General features: G+C 43.0%; 2 protein-coding genes across 2 annotated transcripts in view; one reads left to right on the top strand and one right to left on the bottom strand.

Annotated features, from left to right (window-relative positions):
* Positions 1-4,232: 4,232 nt before the first annotated feature.
* Trappc3l (trafficking protein particle complex 3 like) overlaps positions 4,233-16,950 on the bottom strand; it is a 48,208-nt gene continuing 35,490 nt past the window's right edge. Inside the window, exons 4-5 of the mRNA XM_005363518.2 lie at positions 8,662-8,847; positions 4,233-4,352 (exon numbers count right to left, since the gene is read on the bottom strand). Of these exons, the coding sequence (XP_005363575.1) occupies positions 4,233-4,352; positions 8,662-8,847 (306 nt within the window). The remainder of the gene's footprint in view (positions 4,353-8,661; positions 8,848-16,950) is intronic.
* Positions 10,903-15,752, top strand: Calhm5 (calcium homeostasis modulator family member 5). Its single transcript, XM_005363517.3, has 2 exons — positions 10,903-11,442; positions 14,722-15,752. Exons 1-2 carry the CDS (start codon positions 10,903-10,905, stop codon positions 15,109-15,111), a joined length of 930 nt encoding a protein of 309 aa, XP_005363574.1. The 3' UTR covers positions 15,112-15,752.

Below are 16,950 nucleotides of genomic sequence, written 5' to 3'. Positions count from 1 at the left end.
TTCCAGGACAGGCTCCAAAACCACAGAGAAACCCTGTCTCGAAAAACAAAACAAAAAAAAAAAAAAAAAGAGCATCCTGCATCCAACAATGTTCTGAAGTTGCTCTGAGGCAAGGAGTTTTTCATTACCAATTCCAACATCTTTTCTTTTTTTTCTGGTCAAATTCTTTTGAGTCTTCAGTGGTGTCTGATGTCAGGGCTTTTGAGGCAGAAGAGTACCTTGGCAGATCAGGGTCAAGAAAGCCACAGGGACCATACCACCCAATAGATCTCACTCAAGAGATTTATTGGGGGAGAAGAGTGAGAGAAAAGCCACCTCTGAGCAGGGACAAAAGATATGAGGAAAAAGAGAGACCAAGACAGAGAGAGATAAACAGAAAGATACAGTGACAGACAGAGAGAGGGATGTGGTGGGGGGAGGTTGGGGACTGGTGATGGCTTGGCTGCTGGCACTGAGTCACTGAAGGTAGGCTGGGGGGCAGACCTGGCTCCTAACAACTAACACCTCTGATGACTCTTGTGTGCCTTGATGTCATGCTCCCAGCATGCCTCTCTCTACATGTCTGGCTGGACTCTTAGCCTTCTGATGGTCATTCTTTCTTTACTGCTTCTTAAATGGTGGCAAACTTAAATGAGGAAAGATGGTGCTGAGTTTAAGGGAAAACAAGAAATCATCTCGCGACATCTATTTTTTTGGGAAGGCCTTGCAACCTTTTTCTTGGTTTGGACTCCCTCCTTTTTGATGTGGATCCCGCACGCAAAGCAGTCCAGCTACCTGATGTGTTACGGTATCCATGACAGAGCACTCTTTCTATATTCAGACATTTGACAATTTTGTTTCCGATTATTGTAGTTGTGTCTGTGTTTTCAATAGTGAGATGATATTTGTGGACTTCTCAGATCACAATAGTTGTCTGTCAGCTGATCGTTTCCATAGATACTCTTGGTGCTGAGGTGCCTATTGAACATATCAAAGAGAACCTGTCACCAGGTTCTCCCAGCATCTCTCAATACCGACCTGTTACAGGGCCCCACAAACTGGCATTCCATGCCCTCTACCCTTGCTATGCCCCAAGTTCGGACCCCCAAAACATCACCACAAGACCATATCTGATGCAAAAGCAAAGAGTCTTTATTGCGAGTTAACTCAGGTCCCTCCGTCTGTTGGAAGTGGCCGCAGCAGCAGCAGCAGCAATGACCAATAGCAGCAACAGGAACAGTGCAAGAGAGCCCCCAGTGGCAAAAAGTGGGGAGGGTTAATTCCAAACCTTTGGGCTTGTGATTCAGTGGCCCCCCTTCCCCCAGTTGGTTGTGGGGTGGGGGAGGAGGATTCCAGACTTCCAGATTTGGGATTCGTTGCCCCATGATGTAAGGGGATTTCTAGACCTGAGGGGAATTCCCAATTGTCAGTAATTGCCTGAGGGGAAGTACAAGCTTCTAGGCGCTCAGCGATTGGTCTACTTTCCCTGCACAGGGATTGGCTGGTTTTGTGTCAGAGGCCGAGATGGCTCTGATTTGATTCTGGAGCCAAATAGTGTTTCTTTGGTTCTTTTTACCTTTTTGGCTGTAATTTTTGGAGGAGGCAAATATCTTTGATATGCTCTGAATCTAGGGCCTTAGGGCATTCTTTGGTCCTGGTTTCAGGGTCTGGGGATTTTTCTCTGGCTCTAGGTTCAGGGATAAAGTGTCTTTTCCTCTGGCTCTTGTACTGTTTTCAGGGTGTGTTCTTTTCCCTGGATCTGAACCGGGAGCCAGGCTGCTTGGGGATTGTGCTAGGGCTACTGACTCACTGAATCTGTGGGGTCCTGGGCCTCTCATCCTGAACTTCTTTAGCCCAAGGGCTGGGCTGCCCTTTCCCTAGCTGCCCATCCCTTATAATTCAACTGTTTTGGATACCTAGGCCTTTTAGGCCTCCTGGCTGCTGCTTCTGGTTCTCGTCTCTCCTCTTCCCCATTCCCCCTCCCATCTCTCCTCATGGGGCTCAAGGTCATGACTGCTCTGGATGCTCCCAGATGTCCCTGTCTCTGTCTATGGTCTTCCACATATCTATAATAAACTTCCTCCTCCGCCACACCTAGGAGCTGTCATGTCCTTTCCTCTTTATTTCTTCTTTTCACTATATTAAGAATCCATTTTGATCGAAGTTTAGGGGTCAAGCTAAAGGGTTTTGTGAAATGGAAACAATAAGAAGCCTGCAGCTCTGTCAAAAAACTTCCTGTATCCCTTCACCACAATGATGGAACTTCCCACAATAGTGAAAACACACTCTGAGAACAGGGACACCAGTGCCACCCTCATTTATTGCTTCTCTGGGTCACCTCTCAGGTCTCGAGGACAACTTGGCAAGGACTGCTGTGTCATTCTTTTCTGGCTTTCCAGATCACTGGAAGGAGACTTACTGAACGTCCAACTTTGAATTCATGCAGCCCATTGCAGCAACTGCAAAGCACACATCATTACTGAAGACTTCCTGGGTGATTATTGTGGCATTTCTTTCCACTTAGTTAAATGAATTCAGATTTTAAAAACCAAAGCTGTTAAACACCACTAATTATAAATTTATCGTTTTGGAAGGACTACAAGTTACTTTAAACTCTATTGAGTTATTTAAACTCAATTAGATTAAATTCATTGAATTGATATGTGCTAAGGTAGATTTTTAAAGACTATATCAGAAAGGAATATAAAATGTCCATGCTAAAACTTATAATGTAGGATAATAAATATTATTATAAATTATATAGGATAATAAATATTATTATAAATTATATAGGATGATAAATATTATTATAAATTATGTAGGATAATAAATATTATAAATTATGTAGGATATTATGTAGGATAATAAATATTATTATAAATAATTCATATATAAATATAAATGAAATTTATTACTAAAAATGAATGTTACTGATTTCTTTATGCTTATTTAATGTGGGTACAGGAAAAATTTAAATTATCTGAAACATGATGCTTGAAATCCCAGCACTTGGAAATTTGAGATGGGAGAATCAGCACTGCAGTGCAGACTGGGCAATATGATATCTAATTAAAGTGAAAGAAGAGGAAGAGGAGGAAGAAACAGGGGGGAATATAAGCCACTATATAAGTGGCTTTCAGGGGGTCTCACAGTGATCAGGATGAAGCAGTGAACACAGGGAAGCCAGGCTGTAGGTATAAGGCTCAATTTTGATAGCATAAATTCAATTCCAAGACACTCCTCTCTCTCCTGGACAGAAAGTAAAAGTTAAAAAAATGATACTTATCTTGGTGTCATCACTAGTTCTATATGTAGTATCCATGAGAATATCAGATAAAGCTGCCTTCAGGGTGGTGGGTTTGATGACTGGGTTGGCAGAACAGAAGAGATGGTATAATCAAATAAGGGTACATTCCAGGGTCCAGAACGTATTCAAAGGACCTAGAGTGTGCTGATTTAAGCGAAAGACTTTCAGATTTGATCTCCATGGCTTCCGCCAGCCAAATGTCATGAGGCACTAATGATATTTGCTCAATACTAACTATCTCCAAATTAGAGAAAGTAAGATTGAAAGCTAGATGAGTTAAAACATAATAAGGTTTAATGCTTCAGAACTGGCATTCAGATAAATAGGTGGCCTTGGTGATTATAACTGGGGAGTGGTTGAAGCCATTAGCCAAGACAATATATGACAAAAAGCATATTCATCATCTATAAAAATGAAAATGTTGCAAATATATGTATGTACATATATATATTTTTTTTATTTTCCTTTTGGTTTTTTGAGACAGTTTCTCTGTGTAGTCCTGGCTGTTCTAGAACTTGCTCTGCAGATCAGGCTGGCCTCGAACTCACAGAGATCCACATACCTCTGCTTCATGAGTGCTGGGATTAAAAGCATGCACCACCTCCTGGCTGCTGAGTCTGTCTCTCTCTAATGCTGTATCATTTCATCCATTTTTTTTTCTACTGAAAAGAGATAATCCCCTAATGGTGGTGCTTCTGTTTTCCCTATTGCCACAGGTAAGTGGATGGGTAGACTGGCTGAGGACGGATTGAGTAATATGTGGAATTCATGCTTGCTGTTTTATAAGGAGTTATTTGCATTTGAAATGGCAAAATTGTGTGATACATGGCAAGTTCATAAGCCTGTCCAAGCCCATGCCATCAGGCAATGCAAAACTTCTGCGGCTGTGTATCTAGCTAATACTCGCTGGTCAGCTAACCACCCATGGCACTCTACGTGCTTGTCTTCATTTTTTCCGTCTATATTTTTTCTCGTCCAGCTTTTTTAGAAAAGTTATTCCAATTTCTGTCACACTGTCGCCTTTTAGTCTGTCTTGCAAGAATGTAACTTCAGCAGCCAAATGAACCTAGGAAAGAAAATAAAAAAAAACAGGCTTGTGTCATTTAAAAAAAAAATCAATTTTTTTTCAAAATCTATTTTTTCCTATCTTTCTCTTTTGATAAGAAACACCTGTTTTGTGAACAAAGAACCTTGAACTGTGTTCTCCAGAGATATCTGGACCACACATCATCAGTATGGCATGAGCACTGGAAGAAGGGTGAACCATCCTACCCATCTCAGAAAGAAAGCAAATTTCTGACTCAAAGATAGACCTCTCTCTGGGTCCCTGGCCAAGCGGAACTTCAGAAGAGAAATGGGTCTTTATAGGATTTCTCTCAAGCTGACTTGCCATAAAACATTCTGTCATTAGCTAAACAATATAATCGCTTATTCTAACAACATTTAGCAATTGTCTATGGCCTTGAGAGCTTTGAAAAATACTGACTAAATACATTATAAATATAAGATTAGATATTGAATTACAGACATGAATATTTGATGGCCAGGCCTACTTTTCAACTTGAAAGCATTTCCCATTTCCCAGACAATGAAGTAAACCCAAGGGCTTACTTCTCTATTCATTAAAATGTGTTCATGTAAGAACAGCATGGTATTGCTGACCTATTTTCAATAGAGTATCTGATCAGAGTTATTTTTAGCCATTGGGATAAAGAAGATAAATAAGTGAGGGGAGCTGGTAGAAGAAAGTAGTAAGTGAAAAGCTCCTGGGTCTAGCCAGCAATTAATTAATATTTATTGAACCTTACCTGACTCACCCCTCCCAGATAAAGAACTCCTAGGCAATGAACCTGGATTTTCTAATCCACAGGCCTCCAAATGTCCGATCAGCTGGCCCATAGAGTGCAAAGTCCTTGCCTCATGATACCCACTGTCTTAGTTATGGTTTCTATTGCTGTGAAGAGACACCATGGGCCACAGGAATTCTTATAAAGGAAAACATTTAACTGGGGTGGTAGCTTACAGTTCAGAGGTTCAATCTATTATCATCATAGCGGGACATGGGGACATGCAGGCACACATGGTGCTGGAGAAGTAGCTGAGAGTCCTACGTCTTGCAGGCAACAGGAAGTGGACTGTGTCACACTGAACAAAGCTTGAGCAAAGGAGACCTCAAAGCCTGCCCGTACAGTGACACACTTCCTCTAACAAGGCCACACCTACTCCAACAAAGTCACTCCACACCTACTCAACAAAGTTTTACGAGGGCCAATTACATTCAAACTACCACACCCGTCATCCAATGAAAGAGAGTGGATGTTTTTAAAATATATGGCCTATAATTAATAGCTGAATTTTCTTCTCTATGGTTTTTTATGTCTTAAAATATATAACAGAAAATCTTTTAAAGAAACACACAGACTACTTCTGCTGAAGCTCTTTGGACATGCGAGACCACTCATGGTCAACACATATGGTCAAAATAATTACCCATGAAAGCTGGTGACTTCTTTATCCTATTTTTGTTTTAGTTATATGGTTACCCCTTTCAGTGTAGCCTCCTATAATTCTTCTCTTCCCTTTCCTTGATATAATGCCTACTGATGCAGATAAAATCTAATATAATCTAGGGTACTACATCATGAAGGATCTGCAAAGAAGATACATGCAATTATCTTCATTGTCTTACACTTTGGGGGTATCAGTTACTTTATCCCTCCCTTAATTTCCACAGATAAAATTATATGCATGGATCCTTATTGAGCAGATCAATAACACAGGTTTAGAATGGTTAAGAGCTCATTCTAATAGAGAAGATTCTGGAAAAACAAGACTGCTGGTTGTTGCCTCTTCGTCGGCTCCTGCAGCCTCACCAGTCTGACAGATTCTCTTATTTCTCATATTTTCTTCATTACAACCTCTACCAAGGCCCTCTCCAAAGCCTTGGTAATTGGTAGTATATTATGGAATAATCTTTTGTACACTGTGAAGATGTGTCTTTGCCCTCTGATTTGTTTAATAAAAAGCTGAACATTTAATAGCTAGGCAGGATTTGGGGGGCAGAGGGGATGCAGGGAAGGAGAGCAGAGTCACGGGAGTTACCAACTAGATGCAGAGGAAGTAGGAGGTGAACGTGCCACGGTGAAAAGAGGTACCACCACATGGTAGAGTGTAGATAAGAAATTTGGGTCAATTAAGATGTAAGAGCTAGTCAGTAATAAGCCTAAGCTATTGACCAAGCATTTATAATTAATAATAAATCTGTGTGGTTATTTGGAAGCAGGTGGTTCTGATGAAAAACCCTACCTGCAGAGCTAACTGTATTGAGTTGGTCTTGTTAGTTTTCTTGAAATACTCTGCTTTCTGGTTTCTGTGACCCCATCCATTACTCTCTATCAGTTTCCTTCTTCTGAATGCTCCATGTTGCTGCCCTTGTAGTCTTTGGGTGCTCTGTTTAACTCTATAATTTTGTTCTGTTTCCTAGAGTTCTAACCATGCTTGCTTTTCTTCCCACTACACAGAATCTCCTTAGGTATTTCTGTCAGTTCTGACACCTCGTCAGTCATATTCCACAGGCATATATAAAAAACAGGGGCAAAGCATGGCAGTAAACGCCCGTAATTCCAGGACTCTGAGGCTGAGGCAGGAGGATCATGAGTTTGAGGCCAGCCTGTGCTACATGATGAGACCTTGTCTGTAAATAAATGAATAAAAAAAAAAGAGACAACTTCTTTCAGAAATCCTCACTGTGTGTTTGTTGAACATCTCAGCATTAACAGGTTCAAAACTGAGCTCCCCCTTGTCAATTTCAACCCTTTTAGTTTTGTTCTGTTGGTTAATGTTGTAATTTCCCCTACAGGTTTGTTCAGAAACCTGAAGGCCATTTTTCAATCTTTCTTTTTTCAATCGTGTCCCTTTCTGCCAGCTGACATCTGAGTTTTGACTGTTCTGCCCTGACAAGTACTGGTCCAGTGAGTTGCCTCTTGATTACTGCTGCCAGGGATGCCTTCTGGTTTTCGTTGAGGTTCCCAGCACCAGCTTTATGTCTGCTCTCCTCCCTCCCTCAGCATTCTCTCTTCAGTGTACACTCTCATCTGATTGACAAGGGACTGGAATTTCTAGAACGTAAATTTCAGACTCTTATTTCCTTGATTATAAACCTGTATGCACTGCTCTGGTACTTTCAATATAGAAGACTTAATTTCCCGGGTTGTCATGTGGATCCCTTCTTTTATCTTTAAAGAATTCAAGCCTTTCCCTTGGCAGTCCCTCTCTTAGTCTTCATGTCAGTCCTGAACTGTCTGAGTTTCTGGCTCTTTTATTTTGAGGAGCCTTTGAACATTCTGTCCCTTCTACCTGAAATATTACTCTTTTCCTGTTCGCTTTACGAAAGCCCTCACCTAACTCCCGTGATTCCTTAGAAAGTCAGTTCAGAGTTTCTATCAAGACTGTACAGATTCTCTCCTACTCCAGGTCTTGCACATGACTTCTTAAACTAGACAGGAGATTCTCTGTATCTTGTCCATCTTTGCAGGCTCAGTCCTAGGCACCTTACCGATGCTAATACTGTCTCAGTTAAACCAATGAATACCTTAGGTGTGAAAGTCAGCCTGCACTGACCTGTACCTCCTGTACCACAGGTCCTCAGCTAGTCCCCTCCCACATAGCCTCAAGGTCGGCAGCTCAGACTGCCATGCTGTGATTATATCTAGAAAGACGTCTAAGTGGCAAGGAACTTTCTGGCGCGTCCACACAGTGGCCTGCAAGGCACCAACACTGTGTGAACCTGTGGGTGGTTTGTAGCATCAGCAAGTCTGCAGAGGCTACTTGTAAATTAAGCTGCGAGAGATCCTCATCAGCCACAACTGCGTGACCTATTCCTGGGACTCTTTCCCTTTTTACTAATCAGTTTAGCATGTGTGTGTGCTCTCACATACGCATGTTCTGCAGAGTGTGAAGGAAAGTCAACCTGCAGGCGTCAGCTCGGTCCTTATACAATGTGGGTTCTAAGAACCGCATTCAGGCTCTCAGGCTTAACGGCACATGCCGAGCCGTCTCCCAGATCTCTTTTCTTTCTCTCCGGCAAAAGTCCTTAGTCTTCCATTTCACTTTTAAAATTTTAATACGGAACCGGACTGAGTTGCCCAGGATGGTGCTGAATTTGCTTTCTATAGCACAAACTTGGCCCTGAACCTACAATCCTGATCTTCCTATGGTACCTTCCAAGGAGCTGAGCTGACAGGCTTGCAGTAACAGGCCTTGCTCCATCCCGGACATTGCATCTTTAGAGACTGTGCATTCCTTTTAGGCTGGTACACTTTGAGAACAGCACTGGATGGCTAACACGCATGACGAAGATGAAGCACGTGCTTTACCATCTCCAGGCCGCCTCGGATGACCCCACAGAGCAGGCTGCAGTAGCACAGCGCAGATCGTCCAGCAGGCAGCTCTTCCACAAACTCAGCCAGAGGATTCTTGTCTAGAATCAGGGAGAATTCGTTTCGGCTTGAATTGTGACAGGCCACGCTCGGCGTGATGCCCAAGTACATCTTGAAAGCAACCTGATAAAGAGGGAGAAGATGACAGCATTTAGTCTCAGACCGAAGTCCATTTCCCAGGCATTGCAGCACGGCATCAAGCTTGCCAAGCTGAGGCTGCAGCCAGGGTATTTGTGCCCACACTTTTCTTTGTGGTTTACTGGCTATCTGCCATGGGAGACTCTTAAATTATTTTTTAATTCTTCTAGAATATCCTACAGTACTAGGTTTTGTGGAACAATATGGTTTGTAAAAAAGAAAATATTATTTCTAAAAACCCTTGGAGAAAATGCATCAACACAACATTGTGGTATATGCCACACTGATCGTGGCAGACCCTAAGATTAAGAGTTCAGAGGTTCCGGGCATATTCCACAATAGGAGGTCACTGGTCTGAGAACATACTGTGCCATGGGGCAGATTAGGCATGAGGATGTGGTTTTGGACACAGAATTATACTGTAGATGTTGATCTTCAAGGAGGAGCAAGACACAGTGGTGGGAGCAGCATAAATGTGTGATAACGCAATTGTTGAAAGTGTCTGCTGCAGTGTAGGATGCCAAGAACCCTGCAGCACAGAGCCAGAAGAGACTTAGACACTCCAACTGTCCTCCACAGCCTTTGTTTTCTGTCTGTCTTTGTTTTTATGCAGATCTTAAGCAGGGCTAGGACTCACTTCTGTTTGAAACATTATTTTACATTTATTTGTTGTGTGTGTGCATGTGTGTGGTTGGCACACATCAGTGGACAAGGAGAAGCTGGTTCCCCTGTCCTACCATGTGGGTTCTAAGGATAGAACTCAGATCCTCAGGCTTACTGGAATTCACCTTTACCCATCAGCCCTCTCTCTCACGGGCTCCACTGCTTCTTTGGAAGCACAAGTTTCACAAATGTGTGACCTGGTATTTAGAGAAGTAAAGACTGACCTTTTAGTTCCTGGCTCCTAATCCAAGGTAATTTCACCAAACACCTAGGCCCAGCTTCTAAAGCTTATTAATGGAAATTTGTCAGCTTGATGTGCTGCCATCATTCAAAGGCCTTAATTAGCTTAATTTTAAAATTAAAAGCAGCATAAGAGAAATGGAAGCAATTTTCTTAAATTATTTATAATTTGAAGGTGAAAAATGTCCATTCATTTGCTCATTTGGTTCAATTTAATAGGCTCTTATGGAGGAGCACCTGTCTCTCAAGGGCCTGCCACAGTGTAAGTTCAGTCGTCACTTGCAAATCAAGCTACTGAATGAGTTTGAAGTCTCTATGTTCGACACCAGAATTAGACCTAGAACACATGAGCATGGAGCGAGCTAGCATTTGACAAGTGGACAAAGTGGGGTGCAGATGGGGCAGAGACACTTTAGACAGAAACATCCGTGGTTCAGCAAAGGTCCAAGTCTACCACCTGGTGGGCAGCTGGGAGGCCTGAAGACATCCTAATGTAGACTCCACATCTGCTTTAGAAGGGTTTTCTTTGTGTCAGATGATCAAGATCTGAATCAAGGAGTCACATGAAGAGAAGTGAGGGCTCCTCATTTTCTCTGAAAGTTTAGTTAGATACTAGGCTTCCCTCATAAATTCCAATCATTCCAATCCTAAACGGTGTTTCAAGTCTTTAGTGCAAGCCCTTTTAGGACACCTGAACCGCTGTCTACCAGATCTTAGGGCATAGAGCAAGAAAAGAAACCTATTGTGAAATGCTTCCAGTCAGTCAATGGCTGAAACCCATTTCCACGAGGGCCGAGTCTCCTGCTGGAAATTTTCTGTACCATAATTTGTGTGAGAACTTTCGATTTGCAATCAAAAGCCCACCGGAAGAATATTAATAGGAGCCTGTGCACTTTGCTTTTCATCTTCAGGGTCTCAGCCCTCAAGTGTCAGCATTCACCAGTAGGAGGCATTATCTGAACGTTGTTGGGAAATTAGCATTCCTGGGGAATGACATTGTTTCCTTATCTGGCTGGAGGCAGACAGAGGAGGACTGTTGTTTCAAAAGGGCTCCACCCTCCACAGCCACAGCTGCTGTGCTAAAACCAAGGCAAGCGCTCTTTCCTCTTCCCCTCGTCCTCGTCGTGTGTCTCCAACATGGATGCTTTTCAGAGTATTCTGAAATTCTTTCTTAACCAAAAGACGGCTATTGGCTACAGCTTCATGGCTTTGCTGACCCTGGGAAGTGAGCGTCTCTTCTCACTCGTGGCCTTTAAGTGCCCCTGCAGCACGGAGAACACAGCCTATGGGCTGGTTTTCCTCTTTGCCCCTGCCTGGGTGTTACTGATCCTTGGATTCTTTCTAAATAACAAGGCATGGAGACTCTTCACTGGCTGCTGCATAAATCCCAAGAAAATCTTCTCCAGGAAACGCTGCTGCCGCTTCTTCTACGTCCTGGGCCACATCACACTGAGTTCCTTGGTGGCTCCAGTGATGTGGCTCTCTGTGGCTTTGCTGAATGGGACGTTTTACGAATGCGCTATGAGTGGGACAAGGAGCACAGGTCTCCTGGAGATGATTTGCAAGGGCAAGCCCAAAGAGTGCTGGGAAGAGCTGTACAAAGTCTCCTGTGGCAGAAGCAGCATGGCCCCCACAGACAACGAGGAGGTGAAGTTGTCCCTGCAAGCCCAGTCTCAGGTAAGGACAAATGCCACTCTTTGTTCCAAGTGTGAACTGGGAGATTCCTCTCTGTCTTCCTGTCTGCCAGGCCAGAGTTTGAGTCTTGCCGGAATATTTTGACACTAAGTGGAAATTAAAACAGGATGGCGCATTAAGACAATCTCGGGAGAAGCTTTTCAGGGACAGGATGGATCAGTAAAATTGCTGATTGGATAGTGTAGTCTCCATTTCCAAAAAGAAAATACCCTCTGGGTTATGCATATGTAAATACTTAAGTGCTCAAAACCATCTCTCTGGGTTGACTTTGTAAATAATGCAGAACGAAAAGCCACACACTGAGTGCTAACCCCAAGCTGTAATTAAGCATTATTGCCTTCTATCGATTACTTAATTTTCAAGCTGGTTTCTCAAAAATCGCAGACACAACTTCATGCACCGAAATACAGCCCAGCCAAATCAGCTTCTCCTTCTCAAAGTAGCATGTGGTGTCATTGGCATGGAAACTCGCTTGAGTGACTACACTGGCCACTGCTCCCTTGTGTGCGTGGATACTGCCGGGATCAAGAGTTTCTCAAACGAAAGAGGGACCAAGCAGTCTTTAAAAGGCCTTCAGTGAAGAGTGACCATATTCCCTAGAGAGATGATGACTTTTCTCTCTATGCTGTACAGCTAAAGATGCTCTCGCCATCCTTTAGAAGCTCGGAATTTGGAGTATTGCTTTACTTTCGAGAAGTAATTTACAGCTTCAGCTAATCAACACAGGGAAGGAACTTGTCATTTGGCCAGGTGTATGAGCAAGGATCTCGATGCATAGCGCTGGCCTGGCCTTGACATAAAGTTGATTTCCTATTTCTGAGGTCAGAAGAAGCAATAGGAGTAGATAGGAGCAAACGGAGTCACCATTTCTCAGGAATGCTATTAGCACAGGCACACTATACTTTTTCTATTTTAGAAAGAACTTGCAGTTATAACAAATGCATCGAAGCAAAGTTGGCTCGTACCATCTAAAATAGTAATAAAATCATATTCTTCATAAACTAATAAGCCAAAAAATGTTCCTAAATAAACTCCTTTGTTTAATGCACAAAGCATAGGTTAGATGGAACATGTCAGGCTCCTGAGTGCATTCCGTCTTTTGTTGAGGGAAGGTATTAATTACTAATGTTATCATAGTACAAATGACACATGGTTGACATCCACAGGCACCAGGCTCCATCCAGCCAATGCCAAGTCTAAACGCTCATCACTGTGTAAGCTCTTCTTTAAATCTAAGCCCAAAGAAAATATGCACATCTGGTTATAACTTAGCTTGGCCACAACGACCTTTTGAATTTTCGGTAGCATAAGGACTTGGGGTTAAGACCTACAGGAGGGTATCCGAGAGATGTGGATGAAGGGAGATGTGGCAATAGCAGGTGCTGACTGTGAGGTTCAGATGGCAGCAAGCACCACACGGTTCAAAACAATAATTGGCCATGTGGGCGGAGGTGGAAAAGTGCATTCATTCATGGGTGGGTGGGGCAGAGCAACAAGAAACCCAGCTGGGTGACTCTCTGTTCTTCAGGATGGTGGAACGGAGTAGTGGAAAGAGCTCAACCTTGCAGTCAGCTGACTCTGAATCCTGATGCTGCCACTCCCCAGCTCTGTGGTGTAGAACTCTCAACCCCATTCTTCTCACAGTGAGGGATGGTGGCACTTACTCTGGAAAGTTACTTAGAGGTAATGGACATAAAGAGGCATAAAGTTTCTAGGACATTATTAAATATTTCAAGATGCAGAGAAAACTGGCAGGATTTGGGGAAAGAGACAAATAGGATACCATTCGGGGCTGGATGTGGCACAATCTCCTCATTCTAGCTGGAGTTCTAGGTGCTGTGGGCCTGGGAGGAGGAGAAGACTCAGCATCGAGAAACAGCCAACGCTGAGGTTGTACAGAAAGCAAGAGCCGATCTGAGTCGATCACATAGTTTCTAACTCATCAGGATTAGCTCAGGTAGGTGTGGGGAGATAGCTTCAATCACAGGAGGCCCAGTCACAATGAAGAAGGGATGCTGAAAGAAAGGAAGGCCTGAGGGAGTCAGCCACAAGCCCACCGATGACTGGAGAACAGGAGGACGCTATGACTCCTGTCACATAGTGACTGAGCCTCACCTGCTACCATAGGACAGAAAGAGACACTTGCAAACGGGTGGATAGCAGGTGAAACTCACAAGCTTCTTGCCCAGTATCATTTCTTTGGGTTCCCCCAAATATCTTCTGAGATGGGTAACCTTAAAATCATAATAGAGATAGAGGTACAGGGAACACCCATGGTGAGGAGAAAGCCAGGTGTTTCGCCTGAGGAATAGCAACTCAGAAATGGCACTTATACGGGGTGAGACCCTTCTAGTAACCCCTGAGTTTGGGAACCACTGAGTTAAAGCTCATTTTGGCTCTCCTATGATCTGAGTGGACCCAACTGCAGGCTATTGCTCTTGTGTTCAGTTGGGTCCATCTGTCGAGCATCCTTTGAACTGAAATCGAAAGATGATTTCAAGAAATTGGTTAGTTGTTCAAATATAAAATTAACTCAAATTATGAAAAGTTCAAAATTGGACCAGCAAATTTAGAAGATATGTTAACTATAGACTTTTGATTTTAAAGTTAAAACACCAATAAGAGCATTCGTGTTTAGGAAACTGCTTGCTTTTTCTAACTTCAGAAATTGAGAACAAACAATCCTCAAAGTTTGAAATGACCTGACCCTCCCCCTTTTTATCTCTAAACATTTAGAACAGCTTTAAATTCTTAAAGTTTCTGTGTACTGCTGCAATTATTGTATTGTTTTTGCTTGTCTTTTTTTTTCACTGTGAGCAATGCACTTGGGATTCATAGAGTGGCTGCTGCTCTCTACAAAGTCCCATGGGAAAAGTTGGTCAGGAGTGTGTGAATGAGTTGATGAACGCCTGGACACCTGGCTCACAAACCGCTTGTTCATTCAAATAACAACCACGATGAATTAGAAAGAATTCTTTCTCCTAGCCATACCATTGGAAGTGCTTTAGGAGTGAGTTATTCGGCAATCACTCTTTCCATCTGTCAGCCTTTTGGCTATTGCTTTTCATAGCAACAATGTTGAGTCAACTTCATCTTTATTTTGACTGTCAAAAAGCATTTAGAGTTAAGGTGAATAATTTGAGATGAGATGGTAGTAACGACTGTGGTATTAACATGGTTATATTCTCTCCCGGAATAGTACCCAACTCTCTAAGATGTCATTTTGCTTTTCTGTGTCCTCAATATCTCTTTTTCCCTAAGATTCTAGGATGGTGTCTGATTTGTTCGGCATCCTTCTTCTCTCTGCTGACCACTTGCTATGCACGTTGCAAATCTAAAGTCAGCTATCTGCAGCTGAATTTTTGGAAGACGTACGCACAAAGTGAGAAGGAACAATTGGAAAACAAACTTCTGGAATGTGCCAACAAGCTGAGTGAGAGGAACCTGAAATGCTTTTTTGAAAACAAGAGGCCGGATCCCTTTCCCATGCCCTCTTTTGCTGCCTGGGAGGCGGCTTCCGAGCTACATGCATTCCACCAAGACCGGGAACACTACAGCGCTCTCCACAAGGTGGTAGATGATGGTCTGGAACAATCCCCCCAAGAGGAAGAGACAACAATGATCCTGGTGGGCTCCGCCCAGGGGCTGTGAATCACCAACCATTGCTAGCTCAGGTGGACAGAGGTATACTCATTCTGAGAGTGTCCTGCTGTCTCCACAGCAACCTAAGTCTTTGCGTTTTCTCACCAACAGAGCTTTTTCAGAAGATGATAACACAGAGAAAACAGAGATGCTGAGTGAGGACAAAGACACCCTGAGTTGGTGGAGGGTTGGGCCTAGGAGGTCCAACAGTTACTGTAAGCGCTAAGATACTAAGATTTTATGACTCAGCCCGCAGACTCTGGCAAAGTGGTCTGCTGCTCATTGCAAGTATCTGTTGTGGTATGGGGGGAGGGGGTCTGTGCACAGCGTCATCTGCAGAGTGGCCATCAGGAAGCCTTTCACAAATATATCCAACACTTTCAAGATGAAGGAATTCTAACATTAAACATGCCTTTGCTCAGAAGAACTCCATTCTCAAAAATCACCTACTGAAAGAATATAATGTCTAAAACTCAGAGGTTTCCACATGGCTGCCAGGTCGTGGAAGTCTATCTCTGGGGCAGGGCTACCTCATGATTGCTGTATGCTAAAGGCACTTATGCCCTCACAGGCCAATTTCTAATGTCTAAAAGACAATCATATAAGGCCCACATGCAAGACTGCATTGATACAAAGACCAATACATTAATATTTTATATTAAAATATTTCTCAATAAAAATTTCATCCCTCCCCCCTGTTTTGTAATTGAAAATCACTTTTATGGGTCCCTACTAAAATCCTAGGTGCAGGCATGGAGCCTACTATGTTGTGGGTATGGCTCAGTTTCACTGGGCTACTATAACCAAACGCCACAGACAGTGTGGCTGGCGAATGATAGTTCTCACAATTTGAGAGGCTAAAACTTTTGAGGTCAGGGTAGCAGCACAGGGAGGACCTGGTGACAGATTTTCTTCAGGTCACTGTCTGTTGATACCCCACTGTGAGTCACGTGGTGAGAAGAGCTAATAAGCTCTCTAGGGCATCTTTTTTGAGGGAGCTCAGCCCATGCTGCAGGTTCTGCCCTCATCAAGAGACTCCCAAAAGACCCACCTCATAATGACATTACCTTTGAGGTTAGGTTTCACTATATGAATTTCAGAGGGCTTTAGACATACTATAGAATAGAATAGATTGGTGATGACTTGGGAGACTATCCACAGTAGTCCTAGCATAAAATTGTGTTTTTATTTTATACTTATCAGAAATAGTGTGAGTGTTACTATGCAACATTTACTGTGTGTGTAAGTGTGTATCTGTCCGTGTTTGTGTGTATGTGTGTAAATTCCTATAAATCTCTGAGAAGATCTGTGCTAAGCCACAGTATCCACATTTGTCAGTAGCTCACACCTTATGTCACTAGCTCTTTGTGTTCCCAGATCTAAGAAGGCTTCATCTTGGATCTCCATTAACATAAAAGGTGATGAGATAAATAAAGGACATTGAGCCTATAATTCGCGATCCTAGAGAAGCTAAATAAGAAGGTGAACCCAAAGAAAAACATATAGTTATCCTCCTGGATATTGGAAGGAGACAAGATTGCTGGGCAAAAATTGGGACCTGGGGGTAGAGTGGGATGGAGGTAAGGAGAAATGGGGAGAGATAAGTGAGAAGGGGAGGATGGGGAGAGCTTGGGGGAATGGGATGGTTGGGATAAAGGAAGGGTGGAAATGGGAGCATGGAAGTATATATCTTAATTAAGGGAGCCATTTTAGGGTTGGCAAGAGACTTGACTCTAGAGGGGTTCCCAGGTATCCAGGGAGATGTCCCCAGCTAGTTCCTTGGGCAGCTGAGGATAGGGAACCTGAAATGATCCTATCCTATAGCCATACTGATGAATATCTTGCATA

Source organism: Microtus ochrogaster, linkage group LG9, assembly GCF_000317375.1.
Source record: "Microtus ochrogaster isolate Prairie Vole_2 linkage group LG9, MicOch1.0, whole genome shotgun sequence".
Classification (NCBI taxonomy): Eukaryota; Metazoa; Chordata; class Mammalia; order Rodentia; family Cricetidae; genus Microtus; species Microtus ochrogaster.
Note: the sequence above shows the minus strand (reverse complement) of the source record. Positions and strands in the feature narration are given on the sequence as shown.